Source organism: Staurois parvus, unplaced genomic scaffold, assembly GCF_062004578.1.
Source record: "Staurois parvus isolate SC_StPar_1 unplaced genomic scaffold, SC_StPar_1.0 ptg000098l, whole genome shotgun sequence".
Classification (NCBI taxonomy): Eukaryota; Metazoa; Chordata; class Amphibia; order Anura; family Ranidae; genus Staurois; species Staurois parvus.
In genome coordinates, this window is record NW_028317894.1 from 3,680,272 (window position 1) to 3,697,965 (window position 17,694).

General features: G+C 41.3%; 1 protein-coding gene across 2 annotated transcripts in view; it reads right to left on the reverse strand.

The window, feature by feature from the left end:
- Positions 1-17,694, reverse strand: part of NBAS (NBAS subunit of NRZ tethering complex) — a 1,021,307-nt gene that overhangs the window by 690,816 nt on the left and 312,797 nt on the right. For both annotated transcript variants that reach the window (XM_089671087.1, XM_089671086.1), the window contains exon 28: positions 9,431-9,553. In XM_089671087.1, the coding sequence (XP_089527213.1) occupies positions 9,431-9,553 (123 nt within the window). The remainder of the gene's footprint in view (positions 1-9,430; positions 9,554-17,694) is intronic.

A 17,694-nucleotide genomic window follows, 5' to 3' on the forward strand; every position in this document is an offset into this window, starting at 1 on the left:
AAGGTGATTGACAACCATTAAACAGATTGGAAAATCAATCGGTTATTTCTATTGCTTTTTGCAAAGCGATCCACTTACCACTGGTAACTATTCAGTAGATACACCAATTCATTTTCAATCAATTAATTTTCAGCAATTGCTTTGGACAGGGGGCGTTAATGTAAAACTGTTAGGTCCTAAAAGTATGTATACCAAAATGCCTTCAAAAGAGCAACAGAACCTTTCAGTGCCTGCAAATCTCATTGTAAGATTTTTTTTGTGAGCCCACGGACCCTCCTAATTCTAGATACTTCTTTTAAATAGACCTCTACATCACCGACTTAGAGATATGCTCTACCCCATTTGGACCAATGTCTTGATCTTGTAATCCAATAGTTCAATGTAAAAACCTCTGCTGACTGCTGAAACCCTCAGAATGGACTGCTGAATGGCAGGGCTTAGTTTATGGAAGCAAGCAATGTTTATGTCCCAGTCTGAGTAGACGTCGAGGTCTATATATATCATGCTACCAAGATTGATGTGCTGCCTGAGAACACAGAAAACATTAGGAGTATAAAGGGTAATGGCAGCAAGGAAAAGTTCCAGCATGGCTAAAGCGAGACATCTGAAGCTTTTTCATGCTCTACCCTCTACCTCTTCCTGCTGAAGGCCCTGGCTCTTTCCAAACTGCTCTGGGGTCTCACTTCAAGAAACAGTGACAGTTCCCTTGACACAAAGATCTCACCATGGGAGCCACCTAGAGATATCAGAAGCCAGTGGGTGTGATGGCCTCAACCAAGAATTAAAAGGCCAGATTTCGGTAACCAAATCTTTAGTAAACAAGTAGGAGTGTGTGTGGGAAGTATAAAAAAAACTTTTCAGAGCTGTGACCTATACCCAATATTAACATATAAGGCAAAATGTTTTCTTTGTTTTAATTAGAGCATAGAAAGATAAGATTTATTGCAGTCTGTGTCCCCATTAGGGCAATTAAACCTCTGTATGTCTTGGCAACAATTATCAATGAAACTTAAAGAAAATCCAATATTACCTGTTGTCATCAGAGCAGCAAAAGAGGAGAAATGTTCCAATATGGACATTAGTTCTGATGACCCTGGCAACCACCAGGGATTCCCCTCATTATGGAAGGATTTCTTCTCATTTCCTGTTGTGGCCATGGAACAGAATGGCAAACCTCCCTCAATGAGTTACATATGGCATCAAAACTTGACAGGGGTTATAACCCTCCTTTCTTTACATGATCCAAAATGGAAAAAACAGTTTTGCCATCAGTTCTACTTGTGTCCCACATGGACCAGCTATATATTGTTTGATCATCTTGATGCATTATCTTTCAATATATTGACAATTTTTGGAATATTAAGGTAAACATTAGGGATTAAATTGAGGTTTACATTGACGATTAAAGGTTAGGTTGAGATAAACTGAGGCTTAAAGTGATTGTAAAGGATTTGTTTTTTTTAATAACAAACATCTCTATACTTGCCTGCTGTGTCCACTGGAATTGCAGAGCGGTTCTGCACCCCCTCTTCTCAGGTCCCCTACTGGCATTCCTGTCTCCTCTAGTCTGTCCAGTGTCCCCATGGGAAGTCGCTTCCTGCAACCCCCCGCTGCTGTGTTCATTGACACAGACAGCGGGACTCAGCCCCACCCCCTGCTCCTTCACCACTGGATTTGATTGACTGCAGTGGGAGCCAATGGCTCCTGGTACCCCAGAAAAGCCAGTCAGAAATGGAAGTGATTGGAGAGAAGAGCTGCAGACATGCAAAGTGCTGGATCAAATGAGAGCTCGGGTAAGTAAAGATAGGTGGAAGGGGAGGAGCCAAAACTAATGCCTAAACATTTTTTACCTTAAAGTATTACTAAACCCAGGACCCTGCATTCACTATATCTGGTCTCCCACAGTACACAGAACATGGAAATGCAATTATTGTAGTAAATATAAACTGCTAAATACCTTTTCTAATCAGCAGTTAAAGCAGTCTTGTGACTTTATCAGTGTCCAACCGAGCACTGGTAAAAGCTTGCAGGAGGAGTTTTCTCTAGGAGGATGTAGAACCCCTGACCTCTGTCTGGACAGAGCTGATTGGCCATGTGCTAATCACATGCACTCTCTCAAAAAAAGAAAAAAAAAAGTATCTAGCAATACACACTAAACTGAGCATGTGCAATGTTTCCACATGATATGTCTTATCAGGAGAAAAGAGGTAGACGCTTGAAAAAGGGGAGGATTAGAGAAGAGTATTAACCCCTTAGGTTCCACAGTGAGTATAACAAGCATCCTTTACTGCATATACAGACTGATTTTACTGTTGTGGGTTTAGAAATACTTTAATGCAAGGAATGCATTAAGGTAAAAAAAATGGTTAGGCTTTAGAACCACTTTAGGTTTAAGTTCGTTGGTAGCCAAAACTGTTATTTCTCATTTTCATTACAGTTGGGATTGGTTGCACTACTGTCACATTTGTAAGGTCTGTGCCTGTGCTGGGGAGAATAGTTTTCTCTATTTGTCCAGGACACCATCTGCTGGGACAGAAAATGATGGGACATCCAACATTTTACCATTGTCACCTGAACAGGAGGTGAGGAGAAATTTCCCAAAGGGGAAACCTATGGCAACTGTATAAGAAGTGATTGTCCCTCACTTTTGAGAGGAAGAGAAAGGATGCTATAGGTGTTCTAACCATTCACTACTCAATTTCTCAACTTAAAATAATAAAAAGAAAATCATACCCCAAAAAAAACGTAATGCTAAGTAAACTACCAACTCTCAGCTTAAAGGCCAAGTTTACCTTTTGACCAGAAATAATAAATGCACATTTTTTTTGCAGGTAAAAAATGTGCATTTATTATTTTTGGTTTCAGGAGCCTGTAAAGCATTGCACCAGCAATCATACGGGATGTACGAGCAAGCAGATATAATGACAGGAAGATTCAACAGAATGCCGTGGTGGTTCATTGAGAACTACAAGCTGACAGCCGCTAAGGCTGTCAGGACTTTTAGTTCATTCATTCACAGAACACTGTGAATGAATGACACAACCGTGTGGGTGGAGCCCCCCACGGCCACGCTATTTGAACAAAAGTGACAGCTAGTATGGGGAACTTTTCCCTATACTTCTGTCACATGGGGGGCAGTGGGCCGCAACATGTAACATGTTCCCAAGGGTGAATTTATCCTTTAAAGCGGTAAACCAAAGTTTCTAATTCACTCCCTGTTTTTTTCTTGCCTTGACTATTGCAACTCTCTCCTCATTGGTTTACCTTTACATAGGCTATCCCCCCATCAGTCAGTAATGAATTCTGCTAACCCTCTCCCCAGATCCCTCCATTGGCTTCAGCTTATCCAACAAATACAATTAGCAATACTAACAACTTACAAAGCCATCCACAACTCTGCCCCCAATTACATCACTAAGCTTGTCTCAAAATACCAATCAAATCGATCCCTCCAGTCCTTACAAGACCCTCCTGCTTTCTAGCTCCCTATGTCATCTTCTCCCGTGCTTGCGTCTAGGACTTTCCCAGAGCCTCTCCCATCCTCTAGAACTCCTTTCCCCAATTTGTCTGACTATATCTTACTCTATCCACCCCTAGGCGATCCCTAAAAACCCATGTCTTTAGAGAAGCCTATCTTGCTTCTACCTAATAAACTAAACTCTACTTTCTCCATCAGCTCATCCCGACAGTATTACCTTTTGTATCACTTGACCCATCCTCTTATTCTGTAAGCTCTAACAAGCAGGGCCCTCTGATTCTTCTTGTATTTAATTGTATTGCAACTGTGTGCTGTGAAAATATAATACATATAATACAAAGCACAGTCATGGTGAAAGCGGAGTTCCACTCACACTGTAAAAAAATAAAAGTCAGCAGCTACAAAAACTGTAGCTGCTGACTTTTAAAAACCAGCCTAGGCGATCGCAGCAGAAGTGGGAGCAGATACCTGTCAAATTCGGGTACCCGTTCCCCCGCTACCCAAAGGTGCCAATCCTTAATGGAGAGTGAGGGACCAATCTTTAAAGCACTTTAAAGCGGAACTTTCCCTTTTGGGAGGAAGTCCGCTTTAATGTTCATATTACTGAATTGAGGATTTATAGAGTTAGTTATCTTTAGCCATTGCTTATTGGCCTTAATATAGTTTGTTAATATACTACCATCTTGTGGATATTTTGTTTATTGCACCATCTTTTTCTGTCTTCCATCCGGAGTTCCCTCCCACTAGCTAGCGATATATTTCCTGTTCCTTTTCACTCTGTCTTTATTGTAATAAATATGGCTGCTAGTCTCCAGGCAACATGTAACCTGCTGACATCTGGGAACACATTACCATGTTTTGATCTGCAAATAACGTCTTTTCAATCATCTGCCACGTCTGCTCTTAACCTGCTGCATGCAATATAGATTTTGTGGATTTGAAAACATGTGTTTGGTGCGTTCAGCTATCTGATAAAGACTGTCGGCTGTGATTGTATTTGCTTATACAGGCCAGGATTAGAGGTCTCAGCAAGGGATAAGTCACTAATACAACAGTTGCAGTCAGAATACAACTATACTGTCTGCCTTCATTTTCTAAAGTACTGTGACAAACTGTTGGTGCTATATAACTTCTGCATAATAATAATAATTAAACCCTAAAACAAAAATGCAATATATTGCAGCTTACCAGTCCTTAGATGTGACAACTGCATTCGTTTTTTTAAATTAATAAAAGCTATTTTTGTAAGCACCCCTGTCAGTAGTAAGTGGTTTCTCTAACTGCTACTTTGACAGCTTGGTCTGTAGGTAGAAAAATAACAGATTTACTGGCTGGATCACCAGGTGAAAATAAAGGAAATAAGTCTATAAGAAAGAAACCTAAAGCAGCCGTCACATCTAAGAATTTGTGAGCTGCAATTTGATACATTTTTGTTTTGGGGTTTAATACTACTTTAAACTTGACCCCTTAATTCTAATAATAACCCTTAACCCGAGTCGACCCTTTGAAGCAAACCTTCAAGAGATTCCCAAAATCTAACTCTAAGTGTATCTGTAGGCAGAACATTTTTTTGACTGAAAAATGCACACTGATGCTACATGCAACACAGATGTACAAGTTTCTGCTTGCAAGAACTCCTGCACCCCAGCAAATGCTCTAAACGGATATTCTGAAAATAAATGTATTAGCCCATCTTTAGTCTGCTTTATTCCCATTTCATACAGGCAGTCAGTGAACATGTTGAAAAAGCCTGCAGAGTGTTATCTCTTTCATCATTTCTCAAAGGGGCGACCACCTTTGTTTAAGTCCTCAGATCTTCCCGGACTCTACTGCCTATTTAACAGATAAATGGAATGGATAACCCATTTCCAATTCTTGTGATAAAGCCCGGGTCAAAGTCAAGAGGCATGGGTCGCATCCCGCAGATATAAATGAAATAAAGGCTGGTCAGGAACAGGTAATTACTATCACCCAATCAATAGTCTAATCTACACGAATGATATCTGCTAAATGCGGAGCAAATCCTCCAAGGTTGGCGAAAGACAAATGGCATTGCACACATTTAATCACAAAAGTGCAAGTGAGATAATAAATAATGAAGCAGATCCTAAAGACTGGATAAGCTACAACAGCACAGTCCATTCTGTAAAGTTTTCAGAAAATGGTCACACACATTTGATGATAGAAAAAGAAAAGAAAATTACTAACACATTGTGTTTTCTGGATAACATACTGTACAGAGCATTCATATAGTATTCAGTTTTCATTTTTCATTTCTTCATTTTTTTTTAATTTTGCTATGTTGCAGCCTGATACTACAGTTGTTTAAATTATTTTTTTTTCCTCATTAACCACTTGCCCTCCAGGATTTACCCCCCTTCCTGACCAGGTCATTTTTTGTGATACGGTGCGGTGTTACTTTAACTGACAATTGCGCGGTCATACAATGCTGTACATAAATGAAATGTATGTCTTTATCCCCCCACATATAGAGCTTTCTTCAATGGTATTTGATCACCTCTGCGGTTTTTATTTTTTGCGCTATAAACAAAAAAAAAAACAATTTTGAAGAAAAAAAAATAAACAATATTTTTCACTTTTTTTTATAAAACATATCCAGTAAAAAAAAATAAATTTGGTCATAAATGTATGCCAAAATGTAACCTGCTACATGTCTTTGATAAAAAAAATCCCAATAAATGTAAATTAATTGGTTTATGTGAAAATTATATAGTCTACAAATTTTTTTTTTATACTAGTAAATGGCGGTGATCAGCGACTTACAGCAGGACTGCGGCGGGCATTCTGACACTGGGGGGGGGGGTGGGACCAACTAACTGCCACTGACATCCCAATGACACTAATACAATGCACTGACACTGTACAGAGAAATACACAGCAGCATATTACTGCTGGTAGGAGAGAGACCTGTGTTGTTTACACACAGGTCTCTCCCCTGTCACTGTTTCTCTGCGATTGTCGGGTGCCGGTGGGGAATCTCCAGCCGGGACCCGGTGATCGACACGCCCCCTACCCGGGAATGCAAAATCACATGTACATATATATATACAGTTGCAAGAAAAAGTATGTGAACCCCTTGGGATTACGTGGAGTTTTGCATGAATTGGGCATAAAATGTGCTCTGAACGTCATCTAAGTCACAACAATAGAAGAACACAGTCTGCTGAACATAATACTACACAAACTTTAGATGTTGCCATGGTTTAATTGCACATAATATGTAAACATTCACAGTGCAGGGAGGAAAAAGTATGTGAGGCCCTAGCTTAATGACTTCTCCCAGAGCTAATTGGAGCCAGGAGTGAGCAAACCTTGACTCCAATCAGTGTGATGATATTGGATGTGTTGCTGACAGCTGTCCTGCCCTTAAAAAACACACACCTGTTTTTGGTTTACTGGTTTCAAGAAGCACTGTCTGATGTGAACCATGCCTCGCAAAAAAGAGCTCTCAGAAGACCTACGATCAAGAATTGTTGACTTGCATGAAGCTGGAAAGGGTTACAAAAGTACCCCCAAAAGCCTTGGTGTTCATGTATCCACGGTAATACAGACTGTCTACAAATGGAGAAAGTTTAGCACTGTTGCTACTCTCCCTAGGCGTGGTCGTCCTGTAAAAATCACTGCAAGAGCACAGCGCAGAATGCTGCATGAGGTAAAGAAGAATCCCAGAGTGCTAGCTAAAGACCTACAGAAATCTCCGGCACATGCTAACATTTTTGTTGACACATCTACAATAAGGAAAACATTAAACAAGAATGGAGTACATGGGAGGACACCACGGAGGAAGCCATTGCTGTCCAAAAAGAATATTGCAGCACGTTTGAAGTTTGCAAAAGAGCACCTGGATGTTCCACAGCACTACTGGCAAAATATACTGTGGACAGATGAAACCAAGATTGAGTTGTTTGGGAAGAACACACAACACTATGTGTGGAGAAAAAAAGGCACAGCACACCAACATCAAAACCTCATCCTCACTGTAAAACATGGCGGAGGGAGCATCATGGTTTGGGGCTGCTTTGCTGCCTCAGGGCCTGGATGGATTGTTGTCATTGATGGGAAAATGAATTCCAGAGTTTATCAAGACATTTTGCAGGAAAACGTACGACCATCTGTCCGCCAACTGAAGCTCCGCAGAGGATGGGTGATGCAACAGGACAATGACCCAAAGCATACAAGTAATTCAACAAAACAATGGCTGCAACAGCACAGAATACGCCTTCTGGAGTGGCCCAGTCAGAGTCCTGACCTCAACCCGATTGAAATGCTGTGGCATGACCTTAAGAGAGCGATTCACACCAGACATCCCAAGAATATTGCTACACTGAAACAGTTTTGTGAAGAGGAGTGGTCCAAAATTACTCCAGATCATTGTGCAGGTCTGATCTGCAACTACAGGCAACGTTTTGTTGAGGTTATTGCTGCCAAAGGATGGTCAACCAGTTATTAAGCCCAAAGGTTCACATACTTTTTCCTCCCTGCACTGTGAATGTTTACATGTTATGTGCAATTAAACCATGGCAACATCTAATGTTTGTGTTGTATTATGTTCAGCAGGCTGTGTTCTTCTATTGTTGTGATTTAGATGATGTTCAGAGCACATTTTATGCCCAACTCATGCAAAACTCCACGTAATCCCAAGGGGTTCACATACTTTTTCTTGCAACTGTATATATATATATATATATATATATATATATATATATATATACACACACACACACACACACACGTGATTCTGCGCAGCCCTGCCAATCTGTAGCAGTATTTCTGCTATAGGGCGGAGGGCAACTGGTTAATCTACACTCATTACTCCATAATGACAAAGTGAAAACAGAATTTTAGAAATGTCTGCAAATGCATGAAAAAGGAAAAACTGAATATCACATTGGCATAAGTATTCAGACCCTTTGCAACAACACTTGAAATTTAGCTCAGGTGCCTCCCATTTCCCTTGTTCGTTGCTGAGATGTTTCCACACCTTAATTGGAGTCCACCTGTGGTAAATTCAATTGATTAGACACACACCTCTCTATAAAAGGCCTCATAGCCAATAATGCATGCTGTATCAGAGCAAAAGCCATGAGGTCAAAGGAACTACCTGCAGATCTGGGGAAGGGTACAAAAAATTATTTTGCACTGAAGGTTCCCAGGAGCACACTGGCCTCCATAATTCTCCAATTGAAGAAGTTTGACACAACCAGGAAACTTCTAAGAGCTGGTTGCCCAGCAAAACTGAGCAATTGGGGGAGAATGCCTTAGTAAGAGAGGTGGCCAAAACCCTGAGCTCCAGAAATCTGGTGTGGAGATGGGACAAGGTTCCAGAAGGACAACCACCACTGCAGCCCTCCACCGATCTTGGCTTTATGGCAGAGTGGTTAGACGGAAGCCTGTTCTTAGTGCAAAACACATGAAAGTCTGCTTGGAATTTGCAAAAGCTTTTTTGCAAACTCCAAGAAGAAGTGATTTACCTGAGCCTGATCTCAATCCAGCACTGTGCACAAGAGGAGTGGCTCTCTCAGATCTCTCCTTCCTTACTGGTTTCCACTGCTGTGAATCACAGCCAAAGAGGAAGCGGTGGGGCCAAGTCGCGCTCTGTGTGTCTAGTGAGTGAGCCTGCAGTAGTGTCCCCATAGCAAGCAGCAGAGGGGTAGAGCCAGGAGCACAGGCGGGGGACCCGAGAAGAAGAGGATCGGACCTGCTATGTGCAAAACCATTGCATAGAGCATGTAAGTATGACATATTTGGCATTTATAAAAAAGTAAAGGTTTACAATCACTTTTAGTTCATTACCAGCTGAAACTTGTTCCATATCAGTAATATCAAAGGTATTGAAGCCAGAGACAGCCAGAAAACAAGCATTTTCAAGAAGTACAGATTCCTCATCAAGCAGAAAAATCAGACTCATTAACTGAAACAGAAGACACTTACTTTCGACCAGTGTGGCGTGTAAGACGCACAATTAGCTTGCGAGCATCCTCCACACTTGACTGCGTCTCTTTCACAAATGATATGTTTTTCTGCAGCCCGTGCTTCTCCAAGATCTCTGACACACTGAAAATACACAATGAAATGGAAATATGATAAAATGATGACTTGTACAATAATACTAACATTTTATATCACTCAACTGTACAACTAAAGACAAAACTCATTTTTTATTGCTGTCTGTATCCTCGGTTGGGGAGATTCGCCCTCTCTATTTGTCATGTTTATGGTCATCACTGAACAAGAAAGGAAATCCCAAATTTTGGGTTGTCATCAAAACAGTAGAGCAGAAATCTTCCAATGGTGATATGAATTACTTGTGACAACAAGAGATTCCCTCACTTTGGAGACATTTCCTCTCATTTCTTGTTGTGGTTATGAGACAGGAAGTGAAGGGAAATCTCCCCAATGGGTCACAGATGTTTAAAAAAAAACAAAAAAAACTGACAAGTTAAAACCCTCTTATATCCAAAATGAAAAAAAAATTGCTTTTAGTTCTACATTAAAATATATTACTTTTGTACACTGCAGAATAGGCCAGTACACAACAACAACAAATCTGAAATGGTCTAAGTGAAATCTGATTCGCTACTGTATATTTTCAATGCATTTTTTTTATTTTTATGATGCATAATTATAAAGCAGCGAATACCGCATTCACCAATCACTGAAGATAAATCAAACAAAATAATTTATATATGCACATGTATGTACACACAATTTTACTTATTATTTAGCTATTTAATTTTAACAAATAAGCAATTAACACTGAACAAATGATTTCAACAGTACTATAAGTTTTCTAAGCAAAACCCACATAAAAAAAAATAAAACTGCAGTTATATCCTTTCAGGCAATGCTGTCCCTCACTGAATTTAAGGATGGAGGTATTCAGTAGGTAGGGAGAGTGAAAGGGAAAAGTGTCATTAAATTTCAGTTTAAGCTGTTGAGCTCTGTAAACTAAAAGCTTTTCAGAAAACAGTGGGGCTATGGAATTCCAGGAAACCATATGGAATTAAATCTAAAGTACCAACTGTAAGCTCAGAAGTCAATACAAAAGATTAATAAACAACCACAGGAGCCATTTTTTGGTTCTCTAATGAAAGCACAGCACTTCTGGAGTCTGGGGAGCTCTGACAAATTCCAGAAAGCATATCCAGACACTTGAAGGTGTAAACTATGCTAATAGGGTTGATTTCCTAAAGGAGCAGACCATGTTTATTCTGCAAGCAAAATTTTTGTTTTGCAAAGCAAATTTTCCCATAGCTTAATCAATGGGTAAAAAAAAAATTGTACCTGTACCTGATTAGATGAACTCAGCACCACTTTATTCAATAAATCAAAAATTCTCTTTGCAAAGTCAACATGCCCTATGCCTCTTCGTATATGTTTTAAATGACACCAGATTTGCCTTAATGAGCAATCCCATGCAACAAGTAGAAGTAATAAGAAATATAATAATGTCCTGCACACACTGAAACTGAGCTGAAGTCAGAATTACTGACAGAAGGGAGCTGGAAGACTGGTGCACTACCCCGTTTTTTTTTTATATCTCTTCACATAATACTTTAGTAACTCAGACTCCAGTTTACTTTACCACTTTAGTAAATTAGTCTTTTAGTTCACATGGAACTCCAGTAATCAGTCGGTAAAAGCCTCTGAAGCCTGCCAACTGCTAAGCAAATAATAAGCCCAAAGAGCCAATATAAGGTTGTTTATATGTCATTACTGCCTACATCAGATATGACAATAAAACAATTAACTTTCATCCAGGAAATCTGATCTTTCTGAGATTTATAAATTTATTAAATCAACCTAGGCAGAAGCCAATTGTTTTTATCATTATTTACATCGAAAATGGAGTTCTGGCAGTAAAACATGTTGAAGTCAGTCTCCAATCCAGAAGGGTTTACAGCAGAGCTGGTAGAATCAATTAAGCACAAATTGGGCATATCAAAGCATACACATTTCATGATTCGCCATTTCACAGAATATGCACGTGCCAGCCTGTGCAATGTGTGGCGGATTTTGCAGATCAATACATACAGTGAGTTAATGGTTTATTAAAAAAAAAAAATAATAGAATAAACCCATGAATGCAAAATTCAGCTGGAACACATTGGCTTGACAACACAGAACATGGCAGTTCCATCTATTCCAGTTTGCCTGGTGACAAAGAGAGAAAAGTAACTTCAAGGTCACAAGCAGCCAGCACCACTATCTGAATCTCCAGCAATTCTCTTAACATCATTGTTATTCCAGCTGGGGATTTCACCACTAAGCTCATCTATCTCCGACTTGTAACTAGATAATGAAGCTGTAGATTTAATAAAGTGACCTAATTTCCACCAGCTGCACTTTCCATATGGAAACCAGCTTGCAAAACGAGATACATGTATATAAAAAAAAAACTACAACTACGAACAACACTCTAAATCAAAACACAAAGCGGGCCTCTGGATAACAGGTGGCCCCTGCCATGGGCTCCTCTGACTTGCTTAGTTGCAACAGATGGTATTAGGTGATGCCAGCTGGGAAGAGAAGGTTGTCCACTTTCCCTGACTGGTGAAAGCTTCTTTCTGCTATCAACCATACTCTATATACAGATCCAGCAGAACACTATGAGATCCCTGTCCTTGAAGTGATATCTGGGAACCGATATCCACCATGACAACTGACTCTGACTCACGCACATTTTCTTCTTCTAGCTTGTGTGAGTGTAGTAAAACACAACTGCCCTTTCCTGCATTATTTCTCTGGCATTGGGACTTGCAATGTTAACAGTTTCAATTACTTTACTTGTTAAATCAAAACTCCAGTCAAAAATGAATAGCCTAAACAAGTTACCTCAAAAAATCAGCTTTTGATGTAATACTCACCTTTGATCCAAAGCTCTTTCTGCAGTACTATTTTCTGCCACTAAATGTCCTCAATCGTTTGGGCAGAATTATAACCAGCTTCAACCTACTTCTTCTGAACCCAGGTTGGCATAGACCCACCCCCCAGCTGTAACTGGACAGTGAAGGAGAAGCAGCAGTAAGTAGTGAGCTCATCTGTCACTCTGCTCTCTTCTCCTATAAGCATGCTCATTGTCAGTCTGTAAACGGATTACCTCCTTGTGCTGCTTTCCTTTCCCACTCTGGGCTTCACAGGGACTGCAAGTGGCTGATACCAATCAAAACCAGGTACGTATATTGCTTGCAATCACAGCAATACATTTCATGATGTATTCATGAATACAAAACAGCGATAATGTGTGTCTTTTATATCTGCCGAAAATTCACTTTAAAATGTGGTAATGATGATATACCGTGAAATGAACAGCCAGAGGAGTTATACAGTAAAAGAAGATGACAGGAACCTGTTACATAAGAACTGAAATGTGTTAATGTTATAACAAGTGTAGATGGGCTTTGATGCATTTTTTCAGCATTCTCAATCAAAGATGAATTCCAGATATGGATATTTTATACACGGTTACATTGGTTCTGCTTGTACCAATATAATTATGTATTTTACAGATCTGTGGGATCCCTCTAGAAGCTGGAAATCACAAGTAAACACCACTACTCCAGTGACTTCCACTTGCATCCGGGTCCTGTTCTGAGCAGCCGGGCCTGCTGTATTTTGAACACAGGGGGTTGGTTGCTCGGCACAGGTGCCATTCAGAAAATGCTTTGCGTTTTCTGAATGAATGCAAAGTGTTCTCTAATTGGGCAAGGTGAAGAGGTGAGGTGGTGTCATTACTCTATATGAAATCAGAGTAAGCGTTTTCAGTACAGGAGTGGAGGCTGGAGTTCAGCTTCAAGTGTCTGTGTAATCTAGCCCTTAGATAAGGACAAGTCTGCTTTAACCACTTGCCATCCACCTGCTGTTTATAAACGGCAGGACGATGGCACTCCAGGGGCGGGTTGCCGTTCATAAACGGCACCTGCCATTTCTAGCTGTGCACGCTCCCTGGGAGCACGCAGCACCGCGATCCGGTGCCCGCTATGTCCTCCGGACACAGTGAAACACCGATCGTCGGATGGGACCTCTGTACGAGGTCCCGATCATGTGATCACTGATTGGCCAATCAGTGATCACATGCAAAGTAGTAACCAAGATGTCACTTGTGTCATCATTGCTTACTACGTGTGAAATCTGTGAATGATCACAGAGGTCACATGGTACAAGGCTATTCACAACAGCTCACTCAGTAGTTCTCAATGGTACAAGAATGCAGACAGAGAGAAAGAGAAATGATTGCTTTTACATCCTATATGGGTGTAAATGCAATCAGTGTAAAAAAAAAAATCTTCATCACCCCCCACAAGTAGTACAGTGTCACCATGGTGACAGTGTACTGCTAAGGTGACAGTATGTAAAAAAAAAACAAATAATAATATAAAAAAATAAAATAAAAATATAAAAAAAGTTTAAAAATTATAATTCTTGGGTTATAAACTAATTTGGCTTATTTTTTTTTTTACTAAAAAGATAACGGAACACAATTTTGGCCAAGATTAATGATGAAAGATTATTTATTTGCAAAAGTTTATAAGAAAAACACTTTTTTTCCCCAAATTTTTGGACTTTTTCATTTACATAGAAAAAAAAAAATAAAAATCCCTGTGGTGAATAAATACCACCAAAATAAAGCTTTATCTGTCTCAAAAAAATGGTAAAAAAATTCATATGCGTACAGTGTTGCATGACTGCGCAACTGTCATTCAAAGTGTGATAGCGCTGAAAGCTGAAAATTGCCCTGGACAGGAAGGGGGTAAAAGTGTCTGGACAGGAAGGGGGTAAAAGTGTCTGGACAGGAAGTAGTTAAAGCTCCAAAAGTCAAAGTTTAAAGCCCAACCCCAGGTTGAGTTCAAAACCCAAATGCCATCTTCCCAATTGGCTCCTCCCCAATGTTTTATTTTAACAGTATTCATATCTATTTTTCTAGCTGTCTTCTCTTTGGTCACATGATATAATAAGTATATATAAATATATAATATAATAACTTCTTCCCTCCAGCAGTGAGAAATTTTTACTTCTGTACTAATCAGTAGCCGTGTAATGACAGATTTTACTTTCTTTTATACATCCATATATTAAAAGCTAAACTAAAAGTAAAAAAATTAAAAATTGTGAACAGGCAGGCTTTTTATTGCAGAAGAGACATGCAATGTCTTTCAGCAATTAAGAACACTTAACTGCCTATTCACAATCTTTTACAGAATGTACACAGTGCTGCACGTGTGCAGCCAATCAAAATGACTGAAGACTGGCACCCAGAAAAACCTGGGGAGAAAATGCCAGAGAGACACTTCATGGACACTGAACTGATGGAACTACAGTATGTGTGCATTTAGTTCTGTTGTAAATGGCTGTACAGTCTACATAGATATATAGCTCATGTAATACTGTGTGAGGAAACTTTATACGTTATGCTTAAAGCCTAACTAAATTATTATTATTATTATTATTATGCAGTATTTATAAAGCGCCAATAGTTCGCTCAGCGCTGTACATTACAAAGGGGGACAGAACATGTGACAGAACAATACCAATACAATGCAAAACATGAGGGGATCAAGGGCCCTGCTCTTTCGAGCTTACAATCTAGGAGGGAGGGGATGGTGGCACAGGAGGAGATAGATGTGGGGGATGAAGTGGTAGGAAGAGTGGAGGAGATCGGCGAGTTAGCAGGGGGTGGGGTAGGCTTCCCTGAAGAGATGGGTTTTCAGGGTGCGCCTAAAGGAGAGGAGGGTAGATGATAATCTGATGGGTTGGGGCAGGGAGTTCCAGAGGATGGGTGACACCCTGGAGAAGTCCTGGAGGCGGGCATGGGAGGAGGAGACCAGGGAACTAGAGAGAAGGAGGTCTTGTGAGGAGCGGAGTGTGCGTGCTGGGCGGTACTTGGATATTAGGTCAGTGATGTAGTATGGGGCAGTATGGTGGACAGCTTTGTGCGTCAGCGTTAGGATTTTGAATTTGATCCGTTGCGCAATCGGAAGCCAGTGAGGGATTGGCAGAGGGGGGTGGCGGAGACAGAGCGGTTGGAAAGGTGAATGAGTCTGGCAGCCGTATTCAGGATCGACTGAAGCGGGGACAGCCAGCGGCGAGGCAGGCCAGTGAGGAGGGAGTTGCAGTAGTTGAGTCGTGATATGATGAGGGAGTGGATGAGCTGTTTAGTGGTTTCTGGGGTTAGGAACGTGCATAAATGACATTTAGGTGAGAATGGCAGAGCACAATTCACAAAACGCATTTTGCATTTACGGGCAACGTTTGAGCAGCATGCCCATTTGGCTGTCCCATTTATTTGTTTGTGGATGGAGATATGGCTTGTATGTCTTCTCATGTAGCTTCATAGTCCTCCATCTTTCCAGTACTTTTAGCTTTTCCATTGGTGGCTAGATGCTCAGACTACCAAGTATTCCTGGTTTCCATCTATCTGGATATAGAGGTCCCATTAGTGCTTTTCCTGATATATTATCAGTGGGAAACTCCTACAGCATCTTTTGTGCTTCAGTGTTGTTGTGCACAACTGGTTCTATGGGTCTGGTTGCTCCTCCCCCTTCAGGTAAAATATGTTTACTATGTAATCATTGCTTCTAAAGCTTCACTGGGATACACATCCCACTAAAGAAGATTCATACCAAAGAATTGAAACGCGTAGGCCGTTTTATACGCATGACTTTGTTAATGCATCTCATTGTGGTTTCATACATTTGATTTTGGACCAATTTTGCATTATGTTTTTATATGCACTGCTTATTTATTTATTTGCATTTTAACAATTTACAATAAATATTTTGTTTTTAATTTTTTCTTTTTATTTGGTTCCTCTAAAATCCTTATTTTTTTTCTATTTCCCTTTTGAATATGCCACTGATTAAAGTGTATGTATAGCCAAAGCTATTTATAATTGTTATTACATTGAGAGAGGGTTAAACCTTCCATCAAGTTGTTTCTGCTTTGGTAAAAGCATAGGGTTCACTGCTCCTAAGCTTTGAATTGTATCACACTCAAGAAAGATAGGGTGCTGAATGCCAACCAGAGGCGTATCCTATGCACGCCAGGCTGCACAAATCCAAAGAGAAAAGACTGACTGCCCTTTATTCTTCTGGACAATATGAACAGTGAGTCACTGCCTAGGACCAACCGACCTCTCTCCTAATGGTTATTGCCAACAAGGTAGGGCTTAGTTGTGGAGATCCACAATTGAATAGTTACCAGAATTTGAATATTCTTAGGCGTGCCTTTGGTCTTTTCATTAACTCACTGTCAGGGATCTCTCCGATCCCCGCCGAGATGGTCCCGGCGCAGGCGCAGTGCACCGCCCTGTGCAGGGACACGGGCACTAGGTCCGGGCCGGCCGCGGCGTTCGAGTTCGCGCATGCGCAGTAGAAGCCGCGGCCGCCCGCTGGGCACCAATGGCAGCGCAGGGTGGGATATTTAAATGGCCCTGAGCTGTCATTCAGTGCCTTCTGGTCTTCCCTGCATCCTGTGAACCTGTGAATTGTAAGTTGTGACCCGGATTGTACCTGACCTTGCTGTTTTTTCCTATCCTGACCCTTGCTTTGCCTGACCTCTCTCTTGAATGCCCCTGATTGGATTTGACCTGCTGTTGCTGACCTGGCGTGTGACCCGACCATTCTATGCCCGCTGCCTTGTACCTTGCCGTCCTCTCTGTTACCGACCCGGCCCGTCTGACCTTGCTCATCCATCCATCCATCCCTTGCAGTGGGGTCTTCTGACCTCCTCACATCAGACTCTTCCCCGCAGGAGCCCTTGGCGCATACCACTACCGGACGCACCCAGTAGCCACGACCTGGTCTCGGGGGGCTCCAAGTCCATCCACACCATCAGGGGCCCTGGTGAACAAGCACCCTGGGACTTAGATTCCGTGCGCTGGGGACGCCTATTCAGTGGAGTGCTAGTGGTACCGCCAGGCGGTCCCTTACAGTACCAGAAGGCCATGACTGAGTCTAGAGGAGGGCCCTCGCCGCTTGAGGAGATCTGCAGGCACTTGTCTAATTTGACTCAGGCCGTATCGGCCCTGCAGGATAAGATGCCAGCAGATTGAAACCCAATTCCAGACCTGCACTATATCCGTTCCAGCCCCACAGGCCGCGGTCCCCGCACCCCCAGCCGTAGCAGCCCCTGTGCTGGTTTCTGGGGCTTCCGCACCACTCCCGGCGGCCGACCCCCGAGTACCCTTACCGGAACGT